Here is a 19586-nt window from a genome sequence, read left to right on the forward strand (position 1 = left end):
AAACCGCTGAGCCACCCGGGCCACCAGCATTGAGAGGTTTTAAGTAGTCCCCATGCTAACCTGGGGGGGGGGGGGGGGACACTACAGAAGACATAAAAAGGAAGTGAGAATGGTATCAAAGTATGTCATTACAGTTGTGTCACATCACACAAATATAATGAAACACATAAAAAGAGGGAAAGTGGGATAAAACAACCACAAGAAGAACAGAAAACTATGAAAAAACAGCTGCAGTAGTACTTCCCTTAATAATACTTTACTTTGATAAGTAAATTTATTTTTTTTTAAAGATTTCATTTATTTATTCAAGAGAGACACACACACACACAGAGAGAGAGAGAGAGAGGCAGAGACACAGGTGGAGGGAGAAGCAGGCTCCATGCAGGGAACCCAACGTGGGACTGGGACTTGATCCTGAGTCTCCAGGATCACACCCTGGGCTGAAGGCGGCGCTATGAGCCACGGGGCTGCCCTGATAAGTAAATTTAAACTCCCCTCATTAAAAGACATAAATTGGCTGAATGAATAAAAAAAAGATGCAACAACCTTCTGTCTATATGAGTCACATTAAATCTAAGGACATATGTAAGTTGCAAGTAAAAGTATGTAAAGGCACATTTCATGCAAATGGAAACCAAAAGAGGGCATAGATGGCTGTACTAGTATTATACAAATACATATTAAGTTCATAGTTTCAAAACAGAAAACCAGTGTATATATATACATAAATACATGAAATTACCCAGATACTATAACAATTATGTGTGCACCTAACAACAGAGACCCCATATATGCGAAGCACAAAAGGCAGAATTAAAGCAAGAAATCATTAGCATAGTGATAGTAGCAGAGATTAATACCTTGATTTAACTGTACAGAAAGACCACATTCAAGGAGGAAAAGGAGACCACACTCGAGAAGGAGAGCACTTGAACAACATTATTGTCAATCAAATACAATGGACATTTACAGAACACTCCACCAAGAAGAGCAGAATATACAAGCTTCTCAATCACACAGAGAACATTTGTAGTATAGACAAATTGTCTACAAAACAAATCTTAACAAATTTAAGAAATTTAATGTCATAAGTATCATTTCTGACCACCATGGAATAAAAGTATAGCAGATGGGAAATTGGAAATGTCACAAATATCTGGAAATTGAACATGCTCTTGAACAATCAATGGGTCAAAATGAAATTAAATAACCAGTAAATACCCTGAGAGTAATGAAATGAAACTATATTCAAATATGGAAATCAGAAAAGGTCATTTTTAAAAAGATTTTATTTATTTAAGAGAGAAAGAGAGGAGAGAGAAGGCATGAGCAAGGGAAGGGGCAGAGGGAGAGGGATAAGTAGATCCCTGCTGAGTGCATAGCTGGAAGCTGAGCTCAATCTCAGGACACTGAAATCACACCTGAGCCACTGTTATAGTGTGGCGTCTATGTTAAGACGTTTAACCGACTGAGCCACCCAGGCACCCACAGAGAAAGTAATTCTAAGGAAACACTCAGTGGAGTGAAAAGGCAACCTGAAAAATGCATGGGAATTTTTTACAGAGTTTATAGATCATAAGGCTGTAACATCTAGAATATAGAAAGAACTTTTGTAACAACCAAATAGCAACTAGCAGGACTAAGAACTGGACAAAGTTCTTTTTTTTTTTTTTTTTTTGACAAAGTTTTCAATGGGCACAATCCAACACAGATTACAAATGGGCAAGGCAGATGAAAGATGCTCAAGGGCAGCCCGGGTGGCTCAGCAGTTTAGTGCTGCCTTCAGCACAGGGCCTGATCCTGGAGACCTGGGATCGAGTCCCACATCAGGACCCCTTCATGGAGCCTGTTTCTCCCTCTGCCTGTGTCTCCGCCTCTCTCTTTCTGTGTGTGTCTCATGAATAAATAAAAATAAATAAATAAATAAATAAATAAATAATCTTTAAAAAAAGATGCTCAAGCTCACTATTCATTGGAGAAACACATATCAAAGACTGACTCATCTCCTCTCACCTGCTCAGCTCCCACTTATTAAACATGAATTTTTAAAAACCTATGTGTATTGGAGAGAATGAGGAAAGACTGGAACCCTTATGCACTGCTAGAGGAAATGCAAATGAAGTAATCATTACGGAAAACAGAATGGAGGTTCCTCAAAGAGTTGTAAATCATTTTACCATATGATCTAGCCATACCAATTGACAGTAAATACCTAAAAGAATTCAAAGTGGGATGTGCAAGACATATTTGCACAGGGAGACTTATAGCATATTATTCAGAAAAGCCAATAATAAATGAAAGCAACTGAAATGTTTATAAATGCATAAAGAAAATGTAGCATATGTATTCACTAGATTAATATTCAGATTTGAAAAGAGACACATCTTGTCACCTTATACATGATTAAAACATGATGTTAAATGAAATAAAATGAGTCACAGGAACAGATATACTAGGATTTCATTTAAGTGACTAACGTATGTCGTGAACCGAAGGAAGGAAAAAGGGAGGGAGGGAAGGAAGGAAAGAAGGAAGGGAGGGAGGGAGGGAGGGAGGGAGGGAGGGAGGGAGGGAGGGAGGAAGAGAAAGAGGGAGAGAGAGAGAGAGAGAGAGAGAGAGAGAAAGAGAAAGAGAAAGAGAAAGAGAAAGAGAAAGAGAAAGAAGAGGAGAAAGAGAAAGAGAAAGAGAAAGAGAAAGAGAAAGAGAAAGAGAAAGAGAAAGAGAAAGAGAAAGAAAAGAAAAAGGGAAAGAGGGGTATCAGGGTCTTAGAATAGACAAATGTGTAAGTGGCTACTTAACAGATATTAAGTTTTGCAGAATGAGAAAACTCTAGAAATCAGTATTCCAATAATTTCACACGCTTAACACTTTAAAGTGGTTAAAATAGTAAATTTCATGGCATATTTTTCACAATTAAGAATAATGACACCTAAAACTGAAACAGAGAGATAAGCTTTAAGAATTACTTTTAATTCAAAAAGGTTTTTCTCTCAAGAGAATATGAATTTATTCACAAATAGATGATGACATTAATTCCATGTGACAATTCACCCAGGATAAACAGACAGTATAAAACAACCACTGACAACTAACCAAGAAAAGAAACAAACAAGGTAAGTCATGAACCAACACTGTACGGGTAATATTTATACAAACAAATACACACAAAATTTTACTGGCATTTGACATATGGCTGATTCCTATTTCAATTAAACCCTACATTGTATTTGAACTCCTAAGTTGAAAATTGTTATCCAAAACTATAAAATATAAAAACCAAAAGCGCAATTCATTAATGCTGTTGAAACTATCAGTAAAAATGAAGCTTTCTTATTGAATTGCAATACAAGAATGAGAAATTTTAATTGCAGGATGCCTGAGTGGCTCGGTTGAGTGTCTACCTTCAGCTCAGGACATGATCCCGGTCCACGGATTGAGTCCTACATCAGGCTCCCTGCGAGAAGCCTGCTTCTCCCTCTATGTCTCTGCCTCTCACGAATAAATAAAATATCTTTTTAAAAAAATTTTAAGTGCAATAATTCTGAATGAAACACAGGTGTGCTAGTACAAAAGGATCCTTCCATATAACTATAATTTTAAACTGAGACTGTGTACTCAAGAAAAACTTGCACTTGAAGCACTGGCATAAGTTATGTGGCATAAATTGTGCTCAGAAAATTCACTACAGTCAATCATAAAATGATCTAATAAAAATTTTATGGATGAGCTTCTAAATGACATTAGAAAATTTGTTAAGAGATATTCCCACTTTTACAAAGAATGCCAAGGTTGTAATTCATCCTTTAAAATCAACAACAAGGGATCCCTGGGTGGCGCAGCGGTTTAGCGCCTGCCTTTGGCCCAGGGCGCGATCCTGGAGACCCGGGATCGAATCCCACGTCGGGCTCCTGGTGCATGGGGCCTGCTTCTCCCTCTGCCTGTGTCTCTGCCTCTCTCTCTCTCTCTCTCTGTGTGACTATCATAAATAAATAAAAATTAAAAATTAAAAAAAAAAAAGAATCAACAACAAAAATAAACATATAAAGAGAGACCATGATTGTTGTAAAATATGCTGAGTTTCACTGCTCTATAAAATAAACATTTTGGTATGAATTATACCACAATTCACATATATTTTAAGATAATTATTTCAAGAAGTACGTCCCAAATCACATTTTCAGGTGTGATCACCTCCCTGACTTTTGTACTTCCCCTCTGTCATCTGCTTTACTCACTCCCACCTACCTGGATGTAAGGCTCCTTTCTCTTCACATCCCAGGGTTCCTTCTTGGCTCCAAAAAGGTGAATAGGTGTCACTTACAATAAACAACACTCATTTATTTTAAAAATAGGAATAGGAGTTGTGTTGGATTCTTTAATTTTCAATCCTCTATTGTCCTCAATAGAGAAGAGAGAACATTGTAGAACTCTAGAAAATGGTTTCCCCAGTGTTATAAGTTTGAGTGGAACAATTTTATGGCAATTTCATGTGCTACCAGAATACAAAGAATAGCAATACTAATCCTTTTTAAATATTAACCAATCACCAGATAGTATTATAACAATCTTTTATAAGTTAATGCAAACAAAAAATCCAGCAAAATAATTTGAGACCAATTTTTTTTCTTTTATGAGACTATTTCGCCAAACATCCAATAAACGGAAGAAATAAGGTTTTAACCAAGGTTATCTGAGAGTTTATGTAACATGACACACACGTCTACATAGAGACTACATTAAAGCTACATTCTGTAGGGACCAAGGGTAGGCTGCCCCTATGATGGACACTTTAGCATGAATATTCTTTTGGGCTAAAAGTAATCGATACCCCGGCTTAAGCAAAAATGTTGACCCTCCCTTAACTATGTAGTAGAGTCTAAATTGGGGAGTCTTTCACAGAATATAGGCTAGTACTAGGGACAAATCTTTTTTGTGTGGCCCACCTGTGACATGGCAAACATCGAATTACCAAACATGTGCTCTTCATCTCACTGCCTTATGAAGTGTATTTCTCCACTTGACAATCCCAGATTCTCCTCCTCCAGTTCAGGAAGATGTATACACCTCATTTTGCTTGAACTGCCTTTGGGATCTCCCTACCTGTGAGGGTTCCTTACACCTATAAAATTTAGTTTGATTTTTCCTGATCATCTGTCTCATTTCAATTGGATTCTTAGTCCAGCTAGAAGGACCTTAAAAGGGACAGAAATTCAAGATCCCTGACAGAGTCAACACAAAATTGATCTTCTGAAGCCAGCATTGATCTTCTCTGTTCATCTGAGATAATGCACACCACAGGTCATATAGCCCCAGGCACAGCCATACCATACCAGATAAGGAGCGTGGAGCCTAGGCTCAAGACATAACAATGTGACCCCACTCGCTTACAGTAAAAGTACATCCTACAGATAAAAGTACAGGATGCAACTCATAAAACCTCTCAGATAAAGAAGAAAGATATGTTTCTGATTCAAAGTGTTTTGAGATGAACTACATCTTTAGGGTATAAGGTGAAGCAGCACCAGAATTTATCAAGGACACCTGTTAACATGATCTCATGGGTCTATGAATTTTGTTTTTTCCAGTTTTAATTTAGGCCACAAAATTACACCATTTCTATTATTTGTGAAGAGTTCACAACTATAGAATTGTTCAAATTCACCCTATTCTAAATAATAAGGCAATGAAAGTCTAAATTGTCTATAAATGTTCTCTTTGTAACAAAAGAATTTCAAATATGCTTAAATTCAGAGATTTTTATCACACAATTTGGTTTTCACATCAATAAACTATTAGATATATACAAAGCACAAATAGTGAAAACAGGCCACAATAAACCAAAAGTGGAGACACCATTTTGCTCAGTCACTAAAGAAAGCCCTTGACACTTCCAATTTCATACCATCAAATTTATCATTCTTACTGATTTAAAAACACAAATCAGGGTGGCTCAGTTGGTTAAGGATCTACCTTAAGCTCAGGTCATGATCCCAGGATCCAGGGATCAAGTCCTGAGTCAGGCTCCCCGCCAAGCCTGCATCTTTATCTCTCTGACCCTACATCCCCACACTCGTTCTTTCCCCCACTCACTCTGCTCTTTCAAATAATAAAAGCTTTAAAAAAAAATAATATAAAACAACGGGCAGCCTAGGTGGCTCGGCGGTTTAGCACCACCTTCAGCCCAGGGCCTGATCCTGGAGACTCAGGATCGAGTTCCACGTCGGGCTCCCTGCATGGAGCCTGCTTCTCCCTCTGCCTGTGTCTCTGCCTCTCTCTCTCCCTCTCTCTCTCTCTGTGTGTGTGTCTCTCATGAAAAAATAAAATAATAAACAAACAAACAAGCACAAATCAAATTTTGGTCCAGGGCTTACTTTCAGAGGTATCAGCATAGATAACTCACTACAGTGTTATCATTTGGAAGTAAGTAGGGATCAGCAAATCACGGGATCAAAGAGTGAATGAGGTACTTTTCCCTTAGGGTCAGCAGGCTAGGATTATTATGTATCTTATATCTTAGATTTTTCTGGAAAAGATTTGACATTTTCTCAAATAGTCAATTAAAATATATTTTGCTTCTGAGCCCTACACTAGCATTTATGTCCTTGGTTTGAATATAGAAGAATGAGGATTTCAAAATTTTATTTTATAAATTTACATAGTCTGGATAGTATTGGCAAGAGTATAACTGCCCAATCTAATATTTAATATTAGATATAAAAAGGGATGCAAGAAAAAAAAAAGGGGGGATGCAAGAAGTTATTAGGTAATGATGTCACACTATATATACAATTTTCTTAATTTAACGTATTACATTATAAAGAGCAGCAGAAGTAATGCATTTATATAGCAAGGAGCGTTCTAGGATTGTAATATTTGTAACCCCTTTACATTTGTTCTGATATAGACCCATCAAAAAGCACCTGCCCAAGGGCCCAAGGGCCCATTTGGTCTCAACTTACAAATACATATTAAGCAAAAATTCATGTCAAAAGCAATTCTATTTTGTTTATATTTATTTTGTAAAAGATTTTACTTCTTTATTTGAGAGAGCACAAGTGGGAGGAGGAGTGCAGAGAGGCAGGAGGAGAGGGAGAAGCAGGCTCCCCACTGAGCAGGGAGCCCAATGCAGGACTTGATCCCTAGGTCCTGGGATCATGACCTGAACCAAAGGCAGGTGCTTAACTGACTGAGCCATCCAGGTGTCCCCAAAGCAATTCTATTTTAGAGGTACAAAATAAGGGTACCTGAGTGGCTCAGCTGGTTAAGCGTTTGCCCTCAGCTCAGGTCACAATACCAGAGTCCTAGAATAGAGTCCAGCATTGGGCTCCGTGATCAGCAGAGTCAGTTTCTCCTTCTGCCCTTCTCCCCTGCTCATGCTCGCTCTCTCAAATAAATAAAATCTTTAGAAAATATTTTTTACATAAAAAAATAAAGGTACAAAATAAAATTTAGAATTAAACTGTCATGAAACAACAAAAAAAGTTTAGTTTAAAAGGACTGTGCATATCAAAAACTTAGCTTTAAGTAGCACCTGGTTAGCTCTTTCGGTTGTGTGATTGACTCTTAATTTCTGCTCAGGTAAGGATTTTAGGGTCATGTGCTCAAGCCCCAAGTTAGGCTCACCACTTAGTGGGGGCTCTGTTAAATATTCTTTAATTTATCCTCTCTCTGGGCCTAACCCCACTTGTAAGGCCTCTCTCAAATAATCTTAAAAAAGTAAAAACAAAAAAGTTGGCTTTAAAAAGACTATGATAAAAAAATAAATAAAAAAAAAATACAAAGACTATGATAGAAAATATATAATTACTATACTCGGGTATAGTGCTTTATTTGCCAGTGAGAGAAATAAGGTAGCTGGCCGGGAAGATCTCTCTTGTTAAATACCTTAGCATGTGACAATACCAGAGAAATTTCTTATTACTTGGATGGAGTTTCATCATAAACTCCTTCTGATAAGGACTAGTCCTCTTCTGATTGTAACAAGTTACAGAATCTCAGAGGCTTTGTGGTCCTGGTTCTGTGCTTGTGTTGTTTTTTGGCAATGGGAAATGTTTCTGATCTAGCTCAGAACCCATTAGGCTGCCTGTTACAAAATCAGTTGGTGTTCAGTTATGATTCTACGAAAAGGAAGGTGATCTTCCTTTGTAATACTGCATGGCCACAAAACACTTGAGCGTAAGGAGAAGCACAGATTGTAAATATGTGGCACAGATGAAATCTCTTAGAAATTTAAAATTCTTCACATTGTGGCTTGACACATTCCATAGATGAGATTCTGAAGACAAAGGACATTACTTCATCTCAGTAGAAAGTGGCACAAATTCAGCCACCTGGCAGCCACCCCAGAGGGATTCCCATTCACAACACAAATAATTTCTCCATCCAGGGAAGCATAGAAGAATCAGCCACTTAAGCAAGCTGAGCAAAACCAAGACACAAAATACAATCAACCATCTCCATCCAGGGTGACACCCGAGAGCAAGACCACTCTAATTACCACAATTCAGAGCTAAAATGCCAAAGGTAGTGCTGGGCATTTCAACCAACTAGGATGGAGAATAAACCATAATAGGTAAAAGGGGATAGACAACCACTTTCCAACAATCTTGTGGGACTCATGTTTAATACACATAGATTACCTATTTGCAAATATCTAAACAAATAGAAAAGTATACCAAAGATTTTAATGCTCAAGTAGTCTAATTGAGAACTCCTTTGGATACTTAATTTGTGTATTTATACATCCATTGAACTAAACAAACTGAGAAAAAAAAAACTGAGATACATATTTTAACTGTTACTTAGAAGCTTTTGTAACAGATTTTTAAAAAGATTTACTTACTTTAGAAAAGAGAGAACATGGGGTGGGGGAGGGGCAGAGGGCAAGGGAGAGACTCTCAGGCAGACTCAGCATTCAGTATGAAGCCCAATCCCGGGGCTCCATTTCATGACCCTGAGATCATGACCTGAGCCAAAACCAAGAATTAGATGATTAACCTACTGCACCATCCAGACACCCCTACTTACAAGCTCTTATTTTTTTAAAGATTTTATTTATTTATTCATGAGAGACACAGAGAGAGAGAAAAAGGTAGAGACACAGGCAGAGGGAGAAGCAGGCTCCATGCAGTGTGCCCGACATGGGACTCGATCCCAGGTCTCCAGGATTACGCCCTGGGCTGAAGGTGGAGCTAAACTGCTGAGCCACCCCAGCTGCCCTACTTACAAGCTTTGAAAGGGAACAGTGATAATATCCGTGCAGGAAACTAAATAAAGGAACTTCTGAAATAGGGTCAAAACCCAAGCTCAAAAATATTAACTCATGTACAAGTATTTTCTACTGCTACACTTTTTTTACTTAAATAGAATACCAGGAAATGAGGCATTAAAATTAAATTGCCTCAACAAATACTTGTCCCCTCAAAGATCTTTTTAGCTAGACTAAGAATCAAATTCACGTGAGACAGATTATCAGAGGAAAATAAAATTTAATAGGTGTATGTGCAGAAAAATCGACATACATGTGGAAGCTCCAAAGACTGTCAGTCAAGATGAGGTACAAATACCATCATTAAAGAAAAAGGGGTAGAGATCTGGAGCTTCGCAGGAAAAAAAGGAAAAAAAAAAAAAAAACACTTTACACGGTGGTAAGAAGAGTACATATTTGGTAAATTAGCTTTTTGTCTTACCTTACAGATGCTTCAGGGATAAACTTTGTCACTGTTAATATATTCTGGAAAGACCCCCCAATTTAGATTCTTCAACTCCAATTATCCAAAGTGGCACATTCTGGGGGAAGGTGGGTAGAGAGAGGTTGTCCTGAAATCCTTCAGTTCCCCCATCTGAAACTTCCTTGGGCATTTCAAATATTAAAAGTTGAAATGGTAGATTACTTCATGTTACTGATCTAGCATTTTACCCTGGCAATAGGACATTCTAGTCAAAGCCAGGGTTATATAACCAGTATTTATGATTTTATCTTGTCATCATGAGAACAGGTTCTTAGTAAAATTATACATATATATATATATATATATATATATATATATATATGGATAAAAAGTTACTGAGACTGTCTGAATTCTGGAAGAATCAGGAAGAAAAGATATATGTTCCAATTTGTTTTCAAAGGTATATTTTGTGCAACTTCTTCAAGTCAGTTAACTTAAGGGAAAAAATTTCTTAAATCTTTAAAAAAACAAAATATTTTTTAAAGGTTTTATTTAAATTCCAGTGAGTTAACATGCACTGTCATATCTGTTTCAGGTGTACAATAGTGACTGAACAATTCAATACAAAACCCAGTGCTCAACACAACAAATGCACACCTTTATTCCCATCACTTATTTAACTCATCCCCCAATCCACCTCCACTCTGGTAATAATGACCAGTTTCTTCTCTATAGTTAAGAGTCTATTTCCTGATTTGTCTGTCTTCTTTTTTTTCCCATTGCTTGTTTCTTATATTCCACATATGAGTGAGATCATATGATCTTAATCCTTCTCTGACTTCTTTTGGTTAATATAATACTCTCTAGCTCCATCCATGTCATTGCAAATGCCAAGATTTCACTCCTTTTTTTAAGGTTAAATGGTATTCCATTCTATACATATAGCACATATTCCTTATTCATTTATCAATGAACACTTGCACCAGACTGACTGAAGCAGAAATGCTCACTGTCACTGACTGCTATACCACTCCTCAATGAATCCATGGCATAGACAGGGCCAGAGCATGGGACTATACTCATCATGGTGCGCACTAAAGGGAGGAGGGTCCCACAGAGCAACACATCACCTTCCATAAAAGGTTACTCTTCTATAGTGAATATAAACTATGTTAGGCTTATATATCTAGCATACTAGTGCTTTGAGCAACCACAGCACACACCTTGATGATCCTATGTATATCAGTGTCCAAAAGGCTTCTTCATCTCCAATATCTATCTACTCTGCCATGTGACTTTTTTTTTTTTTTTTGCCATGTGACATTTTGAAGCTATGCACTAAATGACTGCATCATCCAATACTCCTCCTGCATCTACTGCCCCTGATCTAGGCCTAGGCAAACAGTCATCATTGTCATCCAACAGCATCTGATGCTAACACACAGGAATTCAATTCAATCATGAAGATAAAATAGGACTTCCGTACTCCTCAGAAGCCACCACACTTTACAATTCCTTTGTTCCGTTACATTTATTCATCAGATGACACCACCAAGAGCTGCCTGTGCCTTTGCAGTGACTAAAGGGAGCCACCTCCAGTTCCCTCCCCACATTGGAAAGAGTTTTTCACACTTCCTTTTAATAGGACTTATCTTTCTAAGGACAATACCATCATTATGTTTTATTTATATTTGCCTCTCACATGCCAGTGCTAAATGTCTGAATTTCTGAATTGTTACCCATTGGCCTTACTGGTCTCTAATCAAAATTAAGAGCTTCATAAGAACACTTTAACCACAACACAGGCAAAGAACATTTGAGATGCCTATGTAGGTTGAAATAAAACTGGGTATAAATAGAAATGGAAATCTGGAGATAACTAAGAAAATAAAGAAGTATAAGTTATTTTTCTAAATCCAAGGAATCAGTTATACAACCCAGGAAAGATGTCATCTCTCCACATGCAGAATTCCTCAACTTCTGTATTTTCTCTTACCTGGGGCTACAATATCATTCCCAATGAATATATTTCTCTAACTTATGGGGTATCTATTACACAACAACCATTGTTAAAAGTATATGTTTACTTCAAGAAACATGAAAAAAACCATCCATACTTATGATATGGGGCACATACTGTTATTAGGGGCTGTGGGAGAGTGCTTTTAGAGTCCCTGATCAAAATCCAGATTAGGCCATTCAAACTAAAACAGATTTATGTAAGCTCTGAGTCTTCTCTAAGGGACATAGGAGGGGAAAGTCATGGGAGACAAGAAATGGTTGCTCAAAAGGGTAGGCTGGGAATGTCAAATTGGAAGGTACATTAATTTCTGATTCTATAGGGTGTCATGTACGGAATGCACTAGTGATATGGTCTTTTTTCACTTCAAATCCCCTGCAAAATTACTGCGCATATACAAAATGTATGCCAAATGGCATTATCGTGGAGTACTTCAATCAGTCAATAAGACCCATATACAATCTATAGTATATCCGTTATATTATCCCACTAGTCCCAAGGAGGAGAAAATGATACAATAGATATGCTAAGGGAAAAAAATAATTACACATTATCTAAACATTAAGGCCACTGAGAAAATGGATTACTAGATATATTTCCACTGCATTACAAAATAGGTGATAGATACCATCAGCTACCTACAACCTTATATAAAATGAGACTGGTTAACACTGGTAGTCGGATAACATTTCATTCATTACATATCCATATTAACATGATAAAAACCACTGTTTTATTAAGTAAAATATATTAAGTTCACAAATAGACTAAGTTATGCATTTCAATCCCCTCCATAATTCTTGCTCAAGGATTATATCCTTACATCCTCTACAGAAGCATTAAAGAGTACTCGAGCACTGATGTGGGAGTAGTGATTTCAATAATTTTCAGGCATGAGGTATTCTCACCAAATGTGGATGTACAAATTGTATGTCATGTCGAGGAAGAGTTAGCTATCCTCTTTCTACTGTAAGGATTTCTTCCTTTCAACCACATCCACTAATATTATCTACTTCTAACTATTGCTATCATGAGGATACATCAGTATTTTACTGGATTTCCACCTCTTTTTCCTACAATACCAGTTGGTAAAATATTTTAATTATATTCTATATATTTAATTATATTATATTCAGGAAGTTCTTTAGTTTTAATAAATGGAGAATGATGTTCTGAATATGTACTTCATGACAACTATAGTTAATAGTATAACCACAAACAATATCTTTACTTAGATTTTCTTTATATATTGTATATTATATTGTCCTTCCTTTTCCATGGACACTTAGATATGCATGAGGCCCACCTAATGAAGCTGGGATCTCATATCTTTGATGTAGCAACATCAGTCACATAATTTCACACACACTAAAAATAAATGAATTTGCTGAAGTGACTTGAGAGTAGAAATACATTATTTACTAGACACAAATCTCAAATATGGTCAATGTAAAAAAAAAAAGCACATACTGAAATTGAAATTAATTAGACCTATGCAAATATCCATCAACTTAATCTTCTGAAGCATAAGAGCATATACATTTTCTAACAGTTTAACTTTATTATTATTCCTTATCATGAGTATTTTGATGATGTAGTGCTTTCTACTTGATTTCTATGGCATTTTCGACATTTGAAGTTCACTTACATATATTTCTAAATATTTGTGTCTTTCAAGTTATTTTCCTTTATGGTCTCTCCGGTGTTTGCTACAGTGTATATTAAAATGAAGGTCTTTCTTCATTCATTACATTTGTAGGACTTGAATCTAGTGTGCATTTTCAGATATTAAGGATTGAATTCAAGTTAAAGGCACTGCAATTTAGTTTATATTTTACAGTTTCTATCCTGTATGAGAACTATGATGTTTGAGTAAGTTGTGAGTTCCAGCTAAAGGCTTGAGACATTCTTTTACCTTTGTAATGTTTCTCCTCAGTATGAACTCTGAGATGTTGAGTAATGGTTAAGCAATCATAAAGGTTTTAACCCATTTTTTACATTTAAGTTTTTTTTCTCAAATATGAAGTCTCTGATGTTGAATAAACCTTGATTCTGATTAAAGGGCTTGCCAAATTAATCATGTTTACAAAATCTCCAGTATAAATCCTCTGATCAGGAGTTAGGCTTTAAGGATTGCTTAAAGGCCTTGACATATTCTTTACTTTGGTTAGGATTCCCTCAAGTATGAATTCTGTGATGTCGAGTCAGGTGTGAGTGCTGGATAAAGGTGTCACCACATTCTTTACATATGTAAGGTTTCTCTCCACTATGAATTTTGTGATGTCGAGTAAGATGTGAGTGCCGGTTAAAGGCCTGGCCACATTCTTTACATATGTAAGGTTTCTCTCCAGTATGAATTCTGTTATGTTCAGTAAGTTTTGATTGTTGATTAAAGGCCTTACCACATTCTTTACATTGGTAAGGTCTCTCTCCACTATGAATTCTGTGATGTCGGGTAAGATGTGAGTGCCGGTTAAAAGCCTGGCCACATTCTTTGCATATGTAAGGTTTCTCTCCAGTATGAATTCTGAGATGTTCTGTAAGCTTTGAGTGCTGATTAAAGGCCTGGCCACATTCTTTACATATGTAAGGTTTCTCTCCACTGTGAATTCTGTGATGTCGAGTAAGGTTTGAATGCTGGTTAAAGGCCTGGCCACATTCTTTACACTGGTAAGGTTTTTCACCACTGTGAATTCTGTGATGTTGAGTAAGGCTTGAGTGATGATTAAAGGCCTGGCCACATTCTTTACATTGGTAAGGTCTCTCTCCAGTATGAATTCTGTGATGTTGAATAAGGTTTGAATGCTGGTTAAAGGCCTTGCCACATTCTTCACATTGGTAAGGTTTCTCTCCAGTGTGAATTCTTTGATGTCGAGTAAGCATTGAGTGCTGGTTAAAGGCCTTTCCACATTCTTCACATTGGTAAGGTTTCTCTCCAGGATGAATTCTGTCCTGCTGAATAAGATGTGAGTGGTGGATAAAGACCTTGCTACATTCTTCACATTTGTAAGGTTTCTCTCCAATATGCATTGGCTGTTGAGATAATGATGAGTGCCAGTCAAAGGCCTTACCACATTCCTCACAAATATAAGTTTTCTGTTCAGTAGTGACTGTGTTATGTATGTTTAGTTCTGATGATTGACTCAACATGTTCTCAGGTTTATTACATCTATGCATGTGAATTCTCTGATAATCACCAACATTGGAGGACTGATTACCAGACTTCCCACATTCATTATATTTATAAGGATTCTCTCCCATAGGGTTACTCTTATGTATAATCAGGTTGGAGCTTTGATAAAAGACTTCCACACATTTGTCACATTCATAATGATTCTCTGGAAAATGAATCCTTAAATGTTTATTAACATTTGAACCCTGGTTAAATTTTTTCTCAGATTCATTGCATTGAGCAATTCTGTTTTCATTGAAAATGCTCTGGTCGTTTTGTAGGGTTAATTCCTCAGTAAAAGACTTCTCAAATGGATCCCACTTAGCACTTTGTTCTTCATTTTTAAATCTCTGATTTTCAGAAATATTTGACTCAAAGGTCAATCCAATTCTACTTTCAAGGTGGTTCAAATAATTATTTTCAGCATGGACTAAGTAACTTTCCAGATTTTCCAACTTTTCGTTCTCCAAATATGTATCTTTCACCATTTGATTTGAGCCTTTGCTTATAGAAACACACTGCTTTGCAGAAATAGCAGACTTAAGGGATGTTTTCCAAAATGTTTTATATCCTTCACCATTTTGGGCAGTGAGATTCATATTACGGACAGTTGTCTCAGTTTGGATATGTCCTTCATGATATCTTTGATGCTCTTCACTCTCCCCATCATTTTTCCAGTCTATCATTAAGTGTAAATTCTCAAGGGCACTATGTTTATATCTACCCACTGCCACGTTTTGGAAAGAAGCTTCTATGCACAGCTTTGACAGGAAACTCTGGGTGCCATGCGAAGATACAGCTGAAAGATATTGAATAAGAGAAAAGTAAAATCATTCCACTTACTACTCTCAGATGAATATAATGAAAGCTTCTAATATGCAAAATTAAAATCAATCACAGAACTTCAGCAATATGGCTGAGAAAGAAACGTCAAGACTTCATTCCTCCAGGAGACATAAACGTGCAGACCATGTCAAGATCGCATAGCCTATCACATAATTCCGTAGTACTGTCATGCTGAAGCACACATCACATTCCTGTACCTCAAAAAAAATCAGAAGTACCATTTGAGCCCAAAAATAGCAGAAGGAAGAAAATTTAAACTTAAAATAGAAACCAATGAAATAAGAAAGCAAAAACAGGAAAACATCAATAGGAAGACTGCATTTGCAGGGAAGATCAACAAAACTGATATACTTTAAACAAAGAATGAAAGAGAGAACACTAAGAAAAATGAGAAGTGAAACCAGACACAATATAACTGATACCATAGAAATAAAAACAATTATTAGAGGTGACAATGGATAATTATATGCCCACAGACAGGTATCAAAAAAATGTCTATAAATCTCAAAAAGGTATAACCTACCTGACTTCATTATGGAGAAATTAAAAAAAAAATACAAATCTCAAGTAATCTACCACTACTAAGTAGATTGAAAAAATAAGAAGAAGAAAACTCCCAACAAAGAAAATTCTATGCCAGATATATTCACTGGATAATTCAAACATTTAAAGAGAAAATACTTCAAATCACCTCCAACATTTCCAAGGAGTAAAGAGAAGGAAACTATTAATCTCTGTGATACCAGCTTTATCAGGTTATCAATGCAAAAGGAAAACACTATAAGCAAAGAAGACTACAAACTTCTACCTGTGAGGAATGGTTATACTAAACCCACAATAAAATGAAGCAAACTGAATCAAGAGTTTTTTTATTATTTTACAACATAATCAAGTGAGAACTCTTCCTGGAGTTCAAGGGTCTTTAAGCATTTGGAAATCTGTAAATTTAAGAGTGTGTATTAACAGAATGAAGGTCAAACATTACATGTTCATATTAATTGGTGCAGAACAAGGAAGTGAACATATTGGACACCATTTCATGATTAAAAACATTCAAGATTAGGAATAGAAGGAAACCACCTCAGCCTAATATAAGACATTTATGTACTGAAAGCTGAAATCTAACATAGTAAATAGTAAAAGGCTGAAGCTTCTTCTGTATGACCAGAAACAAGGTAATGGAGTGACTTCAGTACTTCCATTTAACATAGTATTATATATTCTAGTCTCAACAATTAGGCAAGAAAAAAATACTTAAAAGAAATCCAATGGAAAAAGAAAAAAAAAAAACTCTCTTCACAGAGGACATGATCTATAGAAAGCCCTAAAGAATGCCTATTTTTATTTTTATGCTGTTTTATTGCTTGGTCATCATGTGTAATGCTTATTTCTGCTCATTTTCCCTTCTAGACTTTCACTTTTAAAATTCTATATATGAAAAAAATAAAATAAAATAAAATTCTATATATGCTTGAGTTTTAAAAAAAGTTCAAATAAGCTTTACACTATAGGGAACTAGAAAAAAAGAAACAAGTTTAGGAAAGAAAGGATATAACAAAGAAAAACCAGACATAAATAGAGATCAGAACAAATAATAACATTACTGTTTTTATTTCTATGAAAATTTCCATCAGAATCCCAATGCCATATTTTTTGGCAGAAAAATCAAAACCCCTTCTAAAACTCATGTGGATGTCACAGGATAACACCAACAGAGTAATTTTCGATCTGAACAGTACGTTGGTGGCACCATACTCCCTGATTTAAAACATACAACAAAGCCACAGTTACTAAAATAATGCTCTACAGACATTAAATACAAGAACAGAACAATGGAAAAGTAGGGGTGAGCTAGCCCTGTCCTTCTCCTCCCAAAGTACATAATACTAAATGAGAAAAACTATTAACCTTATAGTGGACGGATCTGGCACAGAACACAGAGGAAACAAGGTGCATGAACCTCTAATAGTGCTGTGAAATAAATGTCCAAAACGTAAACATGAAAACATCCATATTATTCAAATATCAAGTCACAGGTAGAATCCACACTCTGTAATCTAGAACAGTGTGTTTGGGCTTTGTCTTTCAGGTGTGAACACAGGCTTTCACAGGCTCCTCTTTGCATTCTAATAAGCTAAATCACAAAGGCTTGGTCCAGAGACCCTGACATGGGAGGTTAGCTGATATGACAATTGTGGAACTCTCATCTCCTGGAGATGCCCTGCCCTCACTTAATAATGTCCTCCAGGGGGCAGCCCGGGTGGCTCAGCGGTTTAGCACCCCTTTCAGCCCAGGGCGTGATCCTGGAGACCTGGGATCAAGTCCCACATCGGGCTCTCTGAATGGAGCATGCTTCTCCCTCTGCCTGTGTCTCTGCCTCTCTCTCTGTATCTCTCATAAATAAATAAATAAAATCTTTAATGTCCTCCAGGGTTCCAGAAACACTGTGGGATTTCTTTGCTACAGCACAGATGGACTGGAAGGTTGGATATAAGTCCTAGTCCTCATGCTTGACTAACGTCCTGTCCCAATTTTTTTCTCTCAGTATAATGTTCTATTCTTTCCTCAGCATGTCCATAGCAAGGTATCTCTGTGTACAATGTTACTGATCTAGTCAAGTGGAAAAAGAACAAAGTTCATTTAATGCCAGGGCTAATCTATGGCTTCCTTACCTCATTTATCTCTCAGGTTTAACCAAAAAATGACAAAAATTAATTCCTCTCTAGGTGGTGGAAAACTAGAAGGAAGAGGCACACCTCACATGGGAACCAAGGGATTGAGTCAAGGATTCGTGGAATCTAGATTAGGTTCAGTCAAGAGCACCAAGTATACTTTAAATATATATATATATATATATATATATATATATATATATATATATATATATATATATATATATATATACTTCTATACTCTGAAGTACTCTGCTGCTTCTGGGCAAATGTTGAGCATGTAAGGCTCCAGACAGAATTCCATACCCGCATCACAGATGAGGTTTCAAAGGGTTTCTAAACACAAGGAAGAGGATAAAATAGGTGAGCCTGGAGTCCTTCCTTCCCTTCACTTTTCTTTCAAGCTGACTCCACCCCTGCATGGTGAACTCCATCAGCCACTCTTCTCTGGACCTCTCTTTATTTATCCTTCTTCAAGTCATCATGTCAAACATATTTGTGGAAATAGCATCCAAATCAACAAGTAACACAGGTGCAATCTGCTTCTGATACAGTGTTGGCTTTCTTAGCTTGGACCTCACAGATTACACAGATTTTTAAAATATGAAGGTTTTCCTGCCCTTTTACTAATTCTCAGTGCTACATGCTACAGCATCTCTTCTGTTTTCATGTCAGACTTCTTCCTAAAACCTGACTTTCCCTAAACTGAGCACAGGAAATAAAATCAGTTGCAATATCCTGTATCCTCAAAAGAATGCACTTATTCAGAAAAGCACTCATGAGACATGTGGCCATTATTACATACATGTCACTGGTGAGAGATGAGAGAGAGAGAGAGAGAGAGAGAGAGAGAGAGAGAGAGAGAGAGAGAGAGAAAATACTGCAGGGAAAACTATTTAAAAAATTCTCACACGAATGACTGTTCTTCCATGTCTTAGGCTGCTTAGCCAGTGAGTACTCCAGGCTCTTCTGTGTCCTATTCACTTCTTCACCCTGCCAGGAACTCACTCCTCTCTCCCTAGTCTTCTCATTTCTTCAGCAATTTACCCTTATCGCCACTGTGTTACAGATTAATTTGCTTTCCTAAATCTAATCCTATTATGAATACATAGGATTAGCTTCATTTGGAGTAGGTTAGCTTTCTTTACATGCAAGTTTTAAAGAACGTAGTTGAACCTTATATATGTATATGCACCCCTCTCTCT

The 19586-nt window shown here is 36.7% G+C and overlaps 2 protein-coding genes across 5 annotated transcripts in view; both read right to left on the reverse strand.

Moving 5' to 3' along the window:
* LOC112909358 (KRAB domain-containing protein 5-like) overlaps positions 1 to 19586 on the reverse strand; it is a 169140-nt gene that overhangs the window by 107649 nt on the left and 41905 nt on the right. The gene's annotated exons all lie outside the window — the stretch shown is intronic.
* Positions 10205 to 19586, reverse strand: part of LOC112909359 (uncharacterized) — a 51637-nt gene continuing 42255 nt past the window's right edge. For both annotated transcript variants that reach the window (XM_025985265.2, XM_072758279.1), the window contains one exon: positions 10205 to 15662. In XM_025985265.2, the coding sequence (XP_025841050.1) occupies positions 13870 to 15662 (1793 nt within the window). In that variant the 3' untranslated portion in view covers positions 10205 to 13869. The remainder of the gene's footprint in view (positions 15663 to 19586) is intronic.

This window comes from Vulpes vulpes, chromosome 1 (genome assembly GCF_048418805.1).
Source record: "Vulpes vulpes isolate BD-2025 chromosome 1, VulVul3, whole genome shotgun sequence".
NCBI classification, from domain to species: domain Eukaryota; kingdom Metazoa; phylum Chordata; class Mammalia; order Carnivora; family Canidae; genus Vulpes; species Vulpes vulpes.